Raw genomic sequence first — 13,268 nt, 5'->3', positions numbered from 1 at the left:
ACTGGAGTGCATGTGTAAGTGCACTTTCCACTACGCCACTGGCACAGACATTGTAAGACTTTTTAAAACCCAGCGGACACTCTGATATACTGCCTTAGGGTGCATAAACACTTTCTTTACAAAATTCGAAGTATATAGATATAAAAAAAAAATTTATAGAAATACTAAATAAATAATTGTATTATTTTTTTTTCAAGGACGCATGAAATTGAGTAATATTTACCTAAAAAAGTACAAAGCATAATTTTATTTTCAGTTCTGATGATCAAAATAAATGTTTATGAATCAGCAAATCAGCACATTAGAATGATATCTGAAGGATCAAATGACAATGAAGACTTGAAGACTTCGGTTTTGAATTATTACATTTTAAGATGTATTAGAAATATAAAATAAATCTCCCCAAGAAAATTACTTTAAAAAATAAAGAATAATTAATTAAATGAATAATTTAAAATAGCTGATTAATGGAAAATCATATTTTCTTACTTAGAGTTTTTGTCTGGTTTTCAAATATCTAAAAGTTCTTTTCTGGACCAGCAAAAAATAAATAAAAATGTTATGTTTTCAGAAATAATTAGGCAAGGTTTTCTTTAAAACAAGCAAAATAATCTGCCAACTTGTTTTGGGGCTTTAAAATTAAAATTATTAAAATAAACATTTTACTTTCCTCATTGGTAGATTATTTTGCTTGTTTTAAGGAAAATTTTACTTAATTTTGGCTAATTATTATTGAAAACAAGACTATATTTTTGCTTGTCTTAAAAAATCTTCTTGATTTCTAAAGTTTTAGATGTTTGGTCTAGAAACAAGACAAAAACTCACAGTAAGAAAAGTCACAATTTTGTAGTGTAAAACCATAACTTATAAATCTGTCCCCAAGACAAAAACCTAAAATTATTCTTTATTAATCTAAATTAATAAAGAATAAATAATTCAATGAATAATTTAAAATAGCCGATTAATGCAAAATCTGATCAATGTTGATAATCAATAACAACACTCTTAACAAGAGTTAAAAATAATCAATCTTAAAAGTGAAAATAGTAAGCTTAAAAGCTCCCGATGATTACAGTTGTTAAAGGAAAAATCTGGCAACCCAAAATCTAGACATGTAATCTTTATAATCTTTTAAAAAGTAACTTTTTTTACAGACATACATTTTGCATTTCTGTTATTCACAAGAAACATCTTTTCTGATATATATATTAAAAAAAACTAAGCTTCTGAATGTTGATGTTTTATCAGGGTGGGGACAGTTCATGTTAGACCCCAATTTAGACACAATCACACTTCGGTACAGCCACAGAAACGGTTTCAGTGAGCTAATATAAAGATGGAAATGTTAGTAATGACTTTAAAACTCAGCAGACAACATGTATATGAGAAGCTCGTACCTGTCGTCAGTGAAGTTTCAGAGGCGGCTACAGAAACACAAGAGGTGTGAAAGGCTGGAGATTGTAAGTCTTAGTGGTGAGAGAATGCAAGCTGACTGAGAGTGGACTATTTGTGGAAACTCTATTATCTCTGGGAGAGAGAGAGAGATGGAGGATAAACAGAAGAGACACCTGTTGTGTTCAATCCAGACCTGCTGAGCTTCTCCACACACACACACACACAGACAGACACACACAGACACACACAGACACACACGACTGCTGCTGAGCTCTCAAAAAAAGATAAAAACTGCAGATCAATTGCACAAAGCAGATCAAATGTGTTATGGGAAGTTTGGGCTCAATAACTCTTGAGGACTGAAAAAGGTTTGCCTCACAGATATTACAAAAAAAAAATCTCAAAGTTAAAATGTAAAATAATAATAATAATTTAAACAACCACAAACAATAACAGGTTAGAGAAAAATTACTCGCTTAATAAATAAATAGATGGTTTAGACGGTCTCGTAAAACAAAAACAGGACAGGCAGATTTTGTTCTTCTTGGCTTTGTGGCTGTTCATCAAGACAAAAACAAGTTTTGTTTGAGCTCGGGTCCACCATAGCTCAATATAATATGTATATAGTATTGCGATGTATATCTCAACTGTGTATTTAAAAATAGAGGTTCCTTTGTTTTCATTTTCCTGGCTTGTTGCTCACGCTAGTGACCCTTCTCTGTAAACCAGTAGCATTCAGTACCCTTTGCAAAGGGTGCCCCAAAAGTGGTATGGTACGGTTTGCATTTTGGTACCTTGTGACAGTGGAAATGGCCATAAAAGCGTACTGAACCGCACTGTACCACTCAGTGGAAATGTGTCATAAGGGATTAAGAACATGTTTTTAGGTGTTTGTGTTTCAGCAGTTTGTGACTATGCCGCCAGGAGGCACAAAGGGATGGGATGCGAACGGACAGAAATATACAGTCGCTGTAAATAACCTGCTACTTGTAAATAAAGATGAAATAATGAAACTAAGCATTATAATTCCTTTAATACTCATTAAAAACTTGTTAACAAGCTTTATTATCATTGTAAACTTGTTAAGTGCAATGAGGATTCATTTTGGAAAGTAAAATTAAAGAAATAAAAGACAATAAAATGAAAGTACAAACATACATATTTACATAAATAAATAAATAAACAAATAAATAAATAAAGCAGTGTTTTAGCCTAGAGGTACAGTGTTTGTTATTCTGAAGTGATAGGATTAAGACTGTCAATAAATAAGCTTGTCATTTATGTTTTCATTTACATTTCTTTATTGATTATATTTTACTTCCTCATTTTATCTTTTAATTATTGAACATAAATAATGAATTAATAATTAAATAGGCCTAAATAATTATTTATTTAAAGATATTACCGAAACACAGAGAAACGGTACGACGCAGGATCTATAGGGCTATAGGTTAAATGCTACTTGATCAAAAGCATAAAAATAAATTGACCTATTTATAAAATTGAGATATTATAAAATTAGAATGAAAATAATTTTGCCGCAAGATGTGAATTAACTCCTGCAAGTTTATTTTTAATAATTTATTTTCAGTTCAGTTCAGTTTTCAAATTGTCAATGTTCTCCTTCAAATTATCCTTACATATTGAACTGTTAACATCTGTTTTCATCTGAAAGCTGAATTAATAAGCTTTCAACACCGCATGATTTGTTCGGATAGAATTATATCAGCCAGATATAATTTTATTGAACATTTAGACTCAAAAAAATCTAAATACTCAAAAGTTGTCCAAATTAAGTACCTTGCAATACATATTACTCAAAAATACTTTTTGATATATTTACAGAAAGGAATTTACCAAATGTCATCACAGAACATTATCTTTACTTAACTATCTAATACAAATTGATACAAATCGACTCATGCAATGTATTTTTAGCTATTCCCACAAATACACGACTCCAGGATCACATATAGTAAAATAAATTATATAGTGATATAAATATATAACACTTATAAAAACATATACACAATTACATCTCAAATGTGCCATTCTAAGCATTGACTTAAGTCCTAAAAAAAATGTCAAGAAATATTCCCAAAAATAAATTTGACATGGAACTTCTCTAAAAATCTCTAATAAATAACCGTATTCTTAAGGGAAAAAGCCCTGAAAACTGAAGACTATATTACTGTATATCCCAATGATAAGCTTGGACTTGAGCACTGTTAAACTTGACCATGAAGTCAAAGACAGACTCAAACCAGTGCATCATCCTCCGACAGACTGAGTGCTCGCTCTCTCCATCATTACTCAAGTCTAACGCTGACCTTTACTGGCCTTTTACACTTCATACTGATCTCTATGTTCAAAGAAAATAACCAAAATTCAGCACCTCTACCTCCACAGTCTGACAGTTTGAACAACTGAGCCTGATGGCAAACACAATGATTAATTCCTCGATTTGTTTGGACAGGAAAATCTTTTAACAATTGCTGAAAAAACCTTCTGAGAAAACGGACTATGGATTTTGTAGAGCCTAGGCATCCTGTGCGTCACACCCATGTGACTTCATAACATTTCCTAATCCTCGCTTCAGTCATCACTATAACACTGAGAGATGTTTCTGGGGAAGTGTTTATTTATCCATTGTATTAAAAAGGCTGTTTAGCAATCATAAACGTGGTTCTATTTTTTTAAGCAAACTTTATCAACACTGATTTTCTGGTTACAGCATGAATCCACCAGTTGATTGATTCAAGCTAATTTCCTTATCAAACATGACAGGAAATTGACTAAACCTCAAACACCTTCAGCATCAGTTAAGGCTGCAATAAATGACATTAACAGCACAAATATTTACATGGTTTCCTGGAAACAGACGTGCTACAATTTAATTCACAGCCAAATGAATGAGGGTATGGGGGAACTTTTTTTCACTACATATTAGGGGTGCGAAATAACAACAAAAAAGTTTATATCTTGAGGGACATTCACTTATTTATTTACTTTATTTATTCATGTATGCATTATTTCATTTACACACTTATTAATTCATATATTTACTTATATACTACGCTGTTAAAATGTTGGGACAACATGAAGGAACTATGTTAGCATTTTATTTGAAGAAATGTAAGTGGATTGAACATAAAACAATTAAGGTACCCCCCCCCCCCCCAAAAAAAAAATAAAAAAAATCAAGAATTGTGTTGGTTGAGCTCATTTTAAATAAGTAGTTTGAACAAAAAGCAAATGTTATTTTTTTCAGTCTACTTATTTATTTGCTTGCTTACTATATTAGGCTGGTAAATTTTAAGCTGTTAACTTTTGGAATGACTAGGTGGCGGTAAGCGTCATGAATTAAAGTTAGCAAAAGTTCCCCAAACATTTAGATGATGCATGCATGAATCAACATGTGTTCTTCTCCCCTGAAACAAAACATGGAGCTGACAAAGCAGAGATTTAAGATTGAAAACTTTTTTGGCATATAATTTCCATATTCATATTCTGGTCTGTGATTAACTGTGAAGTGTTTAAAGAATTAGTTCACCCCAAAGACGTTCAAAATCCAGAAAAGCAACCAATTAAACAATCAATGTGACTTCAGTGGTCAATTGTAATCATATGAAGCTCCAAGAAAACAAATCTAAACTGTGAATATGACTTTGTTCGCTTCCATCTTCTCTACTGTGTCAGGTCAGGGTGCATATGTTTTGGCATACATACTGTAAATGTTCCTAGATCTTTATAGAATTACAGATAAACCACTGAAATCACAAGGAATGTTTTGCTAATGGTTTTGATTCCTTTTCTGGACATTGAACTTCTCAGGACTGTTACGATGTTCTCAGATTTCATATAAAAAAATGTATTTGTTTTTTGAAAATTGAACAAAGGTCTCTGGCATTTGGAACAACATAATTAATAAGAGAATTAAATTAAACGTTTCTTTTGAATAAAAATGTATTGTATATAATATTGGATATGTAAAAATATTTTGCCAAAAGTTGAATTTTGATATTTAAGCAGTAAAAACAAACAGAAAAGTGAATATGACTCATTTAGAAATGAATAAGTGACAGACTTAATGTTATTAACTTAAAAATATTCTTCCCAAAAAATATCAATAAAGGTCAATTGTAATTCGCTATTTGTTAAACCCTTAAAATGAAATCATATCACACTTCACATCACATTCAAATGTCAATATTTGTGATAACGGTACTCTGGTGCTACATTACTTCATAATAGCTTTAAAATTATATTTGTTTTCTTGGATTAAATTACAGGTCATTCTAGTTGCATTGTAACAGGCTTCGTCAAACAGTGAATGCTATCGATTTTATTTGCTTTTGTTTTTGCTTTTCAAAGTGAGTGTCATATGATAGCCTCAGCTCACACATTCTTAAAAAAACAATTAATGTATATTATAAACATTATTAACACTATACATATGTTTACAATGTCACTTAACTATAACCTAACATGGAACTAATGTAGAAGTTGCACTGTGGCATCAAAAAGTGTCTCTGGGATATTTGTGTTTAACTTGAGATCCTGGAAATATGTTGCGCTGTCAAATTTGTTTTTGTATCAACTTGGATGTTTTTGCTGAAGGCAGAAAAGATTCCTCGGATTATTACGGAATCAGGTGTTTGACAGTCAGCTCATTTTTTCCTCTTCTCCATAAGTATTTACGGGAACTGGCGGCATGTGTGGACAAGAACTGACATTTGGGAACGTAATACTATTGCATGATGAAGGATGCAGAAACTGTGTACATAAGTGTGTGTGTGTGTGTGTGTGTGCGCATGTCTGCAAAGATCAGAGAAAGATAAACACCCGAGGATGTGTAATAATGAAAGAAGTATGATTTTTCTCATAGCTGCTATCTAAACTATGAAATCGGGTCCAGACAGGAAGTGTCATAGACATGCAGAGGGTGAGTCAAGGATTAGCCGGATTAATCTTCCTCTAAAAGGTTATTCACAAAGTTTAAACTTGCATTCACAGTTCAAAGGTTTGAGGGCTTTCTTGTGTTTTAGAAAATAGCCTTAAAAAGGTTGCAGTTTGATGAAAAAATACTGCAAAACATCAATGTAAACTCAAATATTTTTATAATAATAATTCCATACATTTATATAGCGCTTTTCTGGACACTCAAAGCGCTTTACACATTTTGGGGGGAATCTCTTCATCCACCACCAGTGTGCAGCATCCACCTGGATGACACAACGGCAGCTTTATTGCACCAGCCCGCACACCACACGCCTGCTGATTGGTGGAGAGGAGACAGAGTGATGAAGCCAATCATGATATGGGGATGGTTAGGAGGCCATGATGGACAGAGGCCAGTGGGCAAATTTGGCCAGGATGCCAGGGCTAAACCCCTACACTTATTTGAAGGACATTGTGGGATTTTAGATGACCACAATGAGTCAGTTTTACTTTTATGACTCGATTTAACATCTCATCTGAAAGACAGCACTCACTAAGCAGTATTGAGTCCCCTTCACTATACTAGGGCATTAGGACCCACACAGAGCACCGCCTGCTGGTCTCACTAACACCATTTCCGGCAGCAACCTAGCTTTCCTATGTGGGTTTCCATCCAGGTACTGACTGGGCACAGCTCTGCTTAGGTCCAGTGGGTGACTATGTGAGAGTTGCAGAGAGCTAGCTGCGGCAAATGACCAGTTGTATTACCAGTAATAATAGCTAATGTCTATTTTGCATCATGTCATAAAATGTAATTTATGCATGGCTCATTTTTTAATTAGTTCAGTCTTCAATTTCATGTGATTCTTAAAAACTCATTCAATTATGATAATTTGGTGCCTTTTTATGAAGTTTTTAATACTTCTGTGGACACTGTGATAAGGATTTTTAGATTAATAAAACATTCAAACTGTGATAAGGTTAAAAGATTTATAGATTTATTCTAGGACTGCACGATATTGGAAAGAACTGACATTGCGATGTTTTGTTTTTCTGCAACATAAATTGCAACGTGAATATAATTTCAAGAGATGACTTGAATAGCTCCATTTGGAAGGAATTCATTGTTTTATATTGATTGGGATGATTTCATAGAACAAATAATCTGCATAAATCAATCAGACAGTGTTTTCTGGAGAGTCTAATACTACGGAGTTACAGAAAATAATTATTCATTCATTTATTTATTGATTTTCTTTTTGGCTTAGTACATTTATTAATCAGGGGTCGCCACAGCAGAATGACCCACCAACTTATCCAGCATATGTTTTACGCAGCGGATGCTGTGCCAACTGACCCAGCCGAGGCTCGAACCAGTGACCTTCTTGCTGTGAGGTGATCGTGCTACCCACTGCACCACCGTGACACCAAGAAAATAATTAATCAAATGTAAATAAATTACACTGCGCATAGTCTTCATTGTATAAAGAAAGTAACTACTTTTAATCCTTGATAAAAGCTACAAATGTTACACATTCTTATACACAAATGGTTTAAATACAGCTAAAATCTCACAGTCATAAGTCTCAAAAACAAAGCAAACAAGCAAACAAAAAGCTTTCACTCTATTAACGTTAAACTTTACAATGGCTCCACAATGTGATTCCTGGTCAACTAAAATCCTCACTCAAATTTTCTTGTGGATGACTAATCTAAAACTGAACTTAAACTGAAGTGACTTGGCAGATCCTGTGATATGACTATTGTGGATTTTCACATTGCGATATCGATGCTGAAATGATCTATTGTACAGCCCTAATTTATTCCACATTTGCTAAATAAAGTATTCATTTCTCTTAAATAAAAACAAAAAACAGACTCTTACTGACAAAAAAAAAAAAAAACAAGTGTCTACTTTATATGGATCAGACATATTGTACATTTCACAAAACATTCAGCTTTAAACTGCATTAAAAAACAGAGAACCAAATAAAACAACAACTAAAGATCTTCAGCAAAAACATAACAACAAAAGTCCAAAGTTAAAAGGAAAGAACTAAATCTCAGTGAGAGCAACTCTGCTGCTAAATCTAATTCTACACTATTAATTACAATATTGAAAACTATTGAATATTTATTAATATTAATATCATTAAATATAATATATTTAATAATATTGAAAAGTTGTGATCAAAATGAAGCACATCAGAAATATAACTGAATGTAACAACAGCAACTATTAGAAAAAATAAAGCGCATGACCATTTCATTTTTATGTTGCATCAGGTAGACTTGTCTCAAAACACACAGAGCACAAATGCACACGATACAGACATTAGCTATGTTTCCATCCAAAGACGTGAATTAAATTTATGTGCAAAACAGGATTATCGCATAAAAGACATGCGAATAAAGCAGCGCTTCCATCCAGGTAGTCAAAGAGAACAAAATGGCCACTTTCTGACTAATTGGCACCAAATATCAAAAATAAAAACAGAATTGGCTGCGGTAGGAGAAGCTGCATGAATCTTCTTTATTTAATAAATTACTTGCGCCTCAGAAGACAAATGCTGACATGCAATGAACACATGGTGGTGTTTGAAGGCTTGAGATGCGGAGCACAGACACTCTTGATTCTGGAGGTAGTTAATAATTTAATAACACTAATACTGAAATGGTTAAGGTGTTTTAGAATGACCAAAACAACATTTCAGATGTTTTACAATGCAGTCAGCCTGCTGGTTTCTCCATTCACACACATTTTCACAATCACATGATCTCTTATAATAAAATCACATAACTTTTCCTAATGCGCATACTGGAATTTGTTCTGTAAAAGTGTTTTCATCATAGTTTATGCGTATCTTTTCTTATCTTTAATCCTACTCAGTTATGCTCATATGTTTTTATGTGCATTTTCAAAATATTTAAAATATGCATAAAAATAGGTGGATGGAAATGTAGCTCTTTATATGCCATGTAAACAAACACAATAATGTAAAGTATCTCAATAATATAAACCAAGTATTACAGCCATAAACCAGATAAGAATGACAGAAGGAATAGAATTACCCACAAAAGCACCAAAGCTAAATGTGTTAAAGCAAAACCAGAGCTCTCATATAAAATGCTTAATATCCATTTCAATGAATTCCTGCAAGTATAGATCAATGTTTGGCTGAATCTAAACCTGCTGCTGTACACAAAAACAGCAATTTTCCATCTATGGCTGTCAGACAGACATTTGTTCTGAAGCATCACAGCACCCTCTACTGCTGTCAGTTAGATTTATTCACCACGGTAAAGAGCCTATAAACCGTGAAGGTGAAGTAGTAGGATTATCACAAATCCAACATAGATTTCAAAAGATATTTAAAAATTAAAAAGTAACCACATTTAAATGTGGTCAGTGCCATTATCTGACCAATAAGAGCCAACCAGGTTTTATAAAAAGAGGGGTTCAAATAAACCTGTTCCTTGGAAAAATCATTTGACACACTGCAAGAAATTAGCTGTAATGTGTTGTGATGAAAATTAAAGTGTTTTTTCATGTTACAAAATTAGCCAGCTTTAAAATAGCATATTAGGCTTAAAAAAACAAAAAAACAATGACCTTTAAAATTCGAATGCCGCTGCTCACAGTGATCAGAGCAGAATTTCTGGAAAGCACAAGTACTTAATGTGAACTGACCTCAGTTGGCCTTTGAGCTCAGTGAATCGCGGGCGTTTGCTGGGGTCGTATGCCCAGCATTTGGTCATCAGGCTGTAGAGGGTTGGCGGACAGTTTGGTGGCATAGCCAGACGCTCACCATTCTCAATCCGGCCTATAACATCATTATTCTTCACACCTTGAAACGGCTTCACTCCATACATCAGTATCTCCCACATACACACTCCTGAAACCCAAACACAAGGTCCACATTTACACCTGGAATTAACATATTCAGAATCACTCTAGGGTCGACTAATATAGGGATAGTTCAGCCCAAAATAAAAAAATCTGTCAGTGTATACTCATGTGGTTCTAGATCGTTTCTTGAGTTGTCTCAGAACAGAAAAGAAGATATTCTGAAGAATGCTGGTAACCAGTAGTCATTGACTTCTATAGTATATTTGTATGTTTATGGCTACTGATTTTCAACATTCTTCAAAATATCTTCTTTTGTGTTCAACTCAAAATTTTGAAACTAATTATTGTTGAATACATTTTTAATTACTGGGTGAGTACTTTAATCAAATACAAGAATAGAAATTACAAGATCATTTTACACACAATTTCCAAAAAGTTTAGTCGCCTAGATACATTTCACTCATAATGCTGTTTCAGGAAACTGTTTCAATGTCTGAACATGCACAGGATGTTGGGTTTGTGATTCTGACAGAGGAATTCACAGCAATAAATCTGTGCAATGCACACATTCACACACTCGCTTCTTACCAAACATCCACACGTCGCTGGCTGAGGTAAAACGTCTGAAGTTTATTGACTCTGGTGCCATCCATTTAATAGGTAGTTTTCCTTTAGAGGCTGTGAAAAGTGAGAGAAACAGACGATGAGTGTAAATGAGAAAGCAGAGGATTGTAGGTTCAGTCAGATCTAATGTATTACATGACAAAATTGAAAAGCGTGATCCAAAAGTTTGAGATCCAGAGTCTGTTTTGCTTTATTTTCTAATTTAATTTGATTTGATCTATGATTATCACAAATTTTTTTATTTTATTCTGATTATTAGCACACATTTAAGTGAAAACTGTACAGGGCAATTGACAATATCACAACATTCAAAAAAGTCAGTTATTATTATTATTATTATTATTATTAATAATAATAATAAACTTTTGGACCTCAATATACAAACCCGCACAAATGATTTAAGTTGGTAAAATAAAAATTTATAAAACGAAATTAAGTGTTTAATGCTCACAAAACCTGCATTGCTTGTTATTCAAAAAACACAATAAAACAAATATAGCTGCAAGCAGCAATAATGGGGCCAAGCAAACCATACGCAAAATGAGCAAAACAGTCTAGAGAAAGAATTAGCAATTGGGAATATTGGAATTTTGATTCTGCAACTTACAATTCAAAAGTTATTAGCATTTCAAATTTACAACTTTGGACAAGTGGTGGCGCTAGAGAGTTAGAGGCTCCATTATTTGTTTTGGTGTTAATAATGAGGCTGTCTTCTATCAGTGTACCAAATTTCATAACTTTGGAGCAAACAACAAATACAGGCTGCCATTTAAAACTCAGCAGAAGAATAATATATATATAATAATATATAATACTAATGATATTTAAGCATTCATAATTTAGCTTTCAGCATGATCCTTTAGAAATCCTTCTAATACAGAGCCCTCAAATGAAAATAAAACGCAATATCAGGCCATCCATCCTTATAATTTTATGTATCCTTGCTGAATAAAAGTATAATTTCTTCCAAAAAAGCATATGCTGACAGTGCCACAATACCTTTATAATAAGAACTGTCCTCCATGTATCTCGACAGCCCGAAGTCTCCCAGTTTCACACAGTCCACTGAAGACACAAGGACATTTCGTGCTGCAATATCCCTGAAAAAGACGTGAGGAAAATGCTCAGTAGACACATTTAAGAACAGCACTACATTCACTATCAGAGCGATGAATAATGCATGAAGAAGTGCTATTAGATAAGGATCCTAAGGGTCCTTCAACAACACTCAACAAGAAGCAAGAAGGGATAACTGCAGTAGTATTTGCATGACGTGGACATTTACCTGTGCACAAAGCGTTTGCTCTCTAGGTATGCGAGGGCTGTGCTGAGCTGGTAAGAAAACAGGATGAGTGATGCTAGATCCAGATTGTACTTCCTAATCTGAAGAAAGGAGCGCAACTGAAAAAAAAAGAAAGAGAAAAAATATACAGTATCAGCAAACACTAAAACAGACGTGAAGCCCAAGCTGAACACTAGATGGTGCTGTTGTATAGCTCAAAGGATTCAGTCTACAACATCAACCCTATGACGAATTTCTTAGCATTAAATAAAATCTGATAAAAAACACAACGTTCGACTTAAAGGAACACTCCACTTTTTTTTGCAAATAGGCTCATTTTACATGTCACCTACAGTTTAACAGTTGCATTTTACCATATTTAAATCCATTCAGTCAAACTCCCTGTCTGACGGAACATTTTTAGCTTAGCATAGCATAAATCATTGAATTGGAGTAGACCAGTAGCACCTCACCCAAACTATTTTGACTCTTGACTAATCTGTAGTTACATTGTGTACTCAAAAAGTTGCTATTTTCTGTGTTGATATGGCTAGGAAAGCCTAAAAGTGCTCCTGCCAGACACTGAGATCAACTGAATAATTAAAAAAAAAATTAATTAAAAACTCTACTGTTTACCTTAGGGGAGTTGTAAAATGAGTGGGGAAAAGGGGCCTCTTTAAGTGGTCATCGCAAATCATCAGAAATAATTGTGGGTGCAAAAAATGCTTAATGATCACACAAACCAAATTAACACATTTTAGTACAATCACACAGTTGATCAGCTTGACGATCAAGGATTAAAACAAGAACATACAGTATACATACACAAAACATGTATGGCCTACCATCTGTACGCTGTGACAGATATTAAATGGATAGTTCACCCAAAAATGAACTCATTTACTCATCCTTGACTTTTACTTGTTCTTTTGAACACACAAAAAGATATTCTGAAGAATGTTGAAATACAATAACCACTGAAATCCACAGCAAGAAAAACAAATATGGAAGTCAACGGTTATCAATGATTTTCCAAACAGAAAAAAATAACATATAAATTTTTGGTGTTAAACTATCTGTAACATTCGATAACATGAATGAATTAGCTAACTTGCGTGGAGTTTAAAAAACCCTACTGAAAAAAACTGCTTAAACCAGCCTAGGTTTTAGAGGGGT

At 33.5% G+C, this 13,268-nt stretch overlaps 1 protein-coding gene across 12 annotated transcripts in view; it reads right to left on the bottom strand.

The window, feature by feature from the left end:
• The window catches only part of ptk2ab (protein tyrosine kinase 2ab), a 119,718-nt gene that overhangs the window by 30,204 nt on the left and 76,246 nt on the right, over nucleotides 1-13,268 (bottom strand). For all 12 annotated transcript variants that reach the window (XM_056475855.1, XM_056475850.1, XM_056475849.1 and 9 more), the window contains 4 exons: nucleotides 12,096-12,211; nucleotides 11,810-11,910; nucleotides 10,775-10,864; nucleotides 10,028-10,232 (listed from right to left, as the gene is read on the bottom strand). In XM_056475855.1, the coding sequence (XP_056331830.1) occupies nucleotides 10,028-10,232; nucleotides 10,775-10,864; nucleotides 11,810-11,910; nucleotides 12,096-12,211 (512 nt within the window). The remainder of the gene's footprint in view (nucleotides 1-10,027; nucleotides 10,233-10,774; nucleotides 10,865-11,809; nucleotides 11,911-12,095; nucleotides 12,212-13,268) is intronic.

Source organism: Danio aesculapii, chromosome 16 (genome assembly GCF_903798145.1).
Source record: "Danio aesculapii chromosome 16, fDanAes4.1, whole genome shotgun sequence".
NCBI classification, from domain to species: Eukaryota; Metazoa; Chordata; class Actinopteri; order Cypriniformes; family Danionidae; genus Danio; species Danio aesculapii.
The sequence above is the reverse complement of the archived record's forward strand: the minus strand, read 5'-3'. Positions and strand labels throughout refer to the sequence as shown.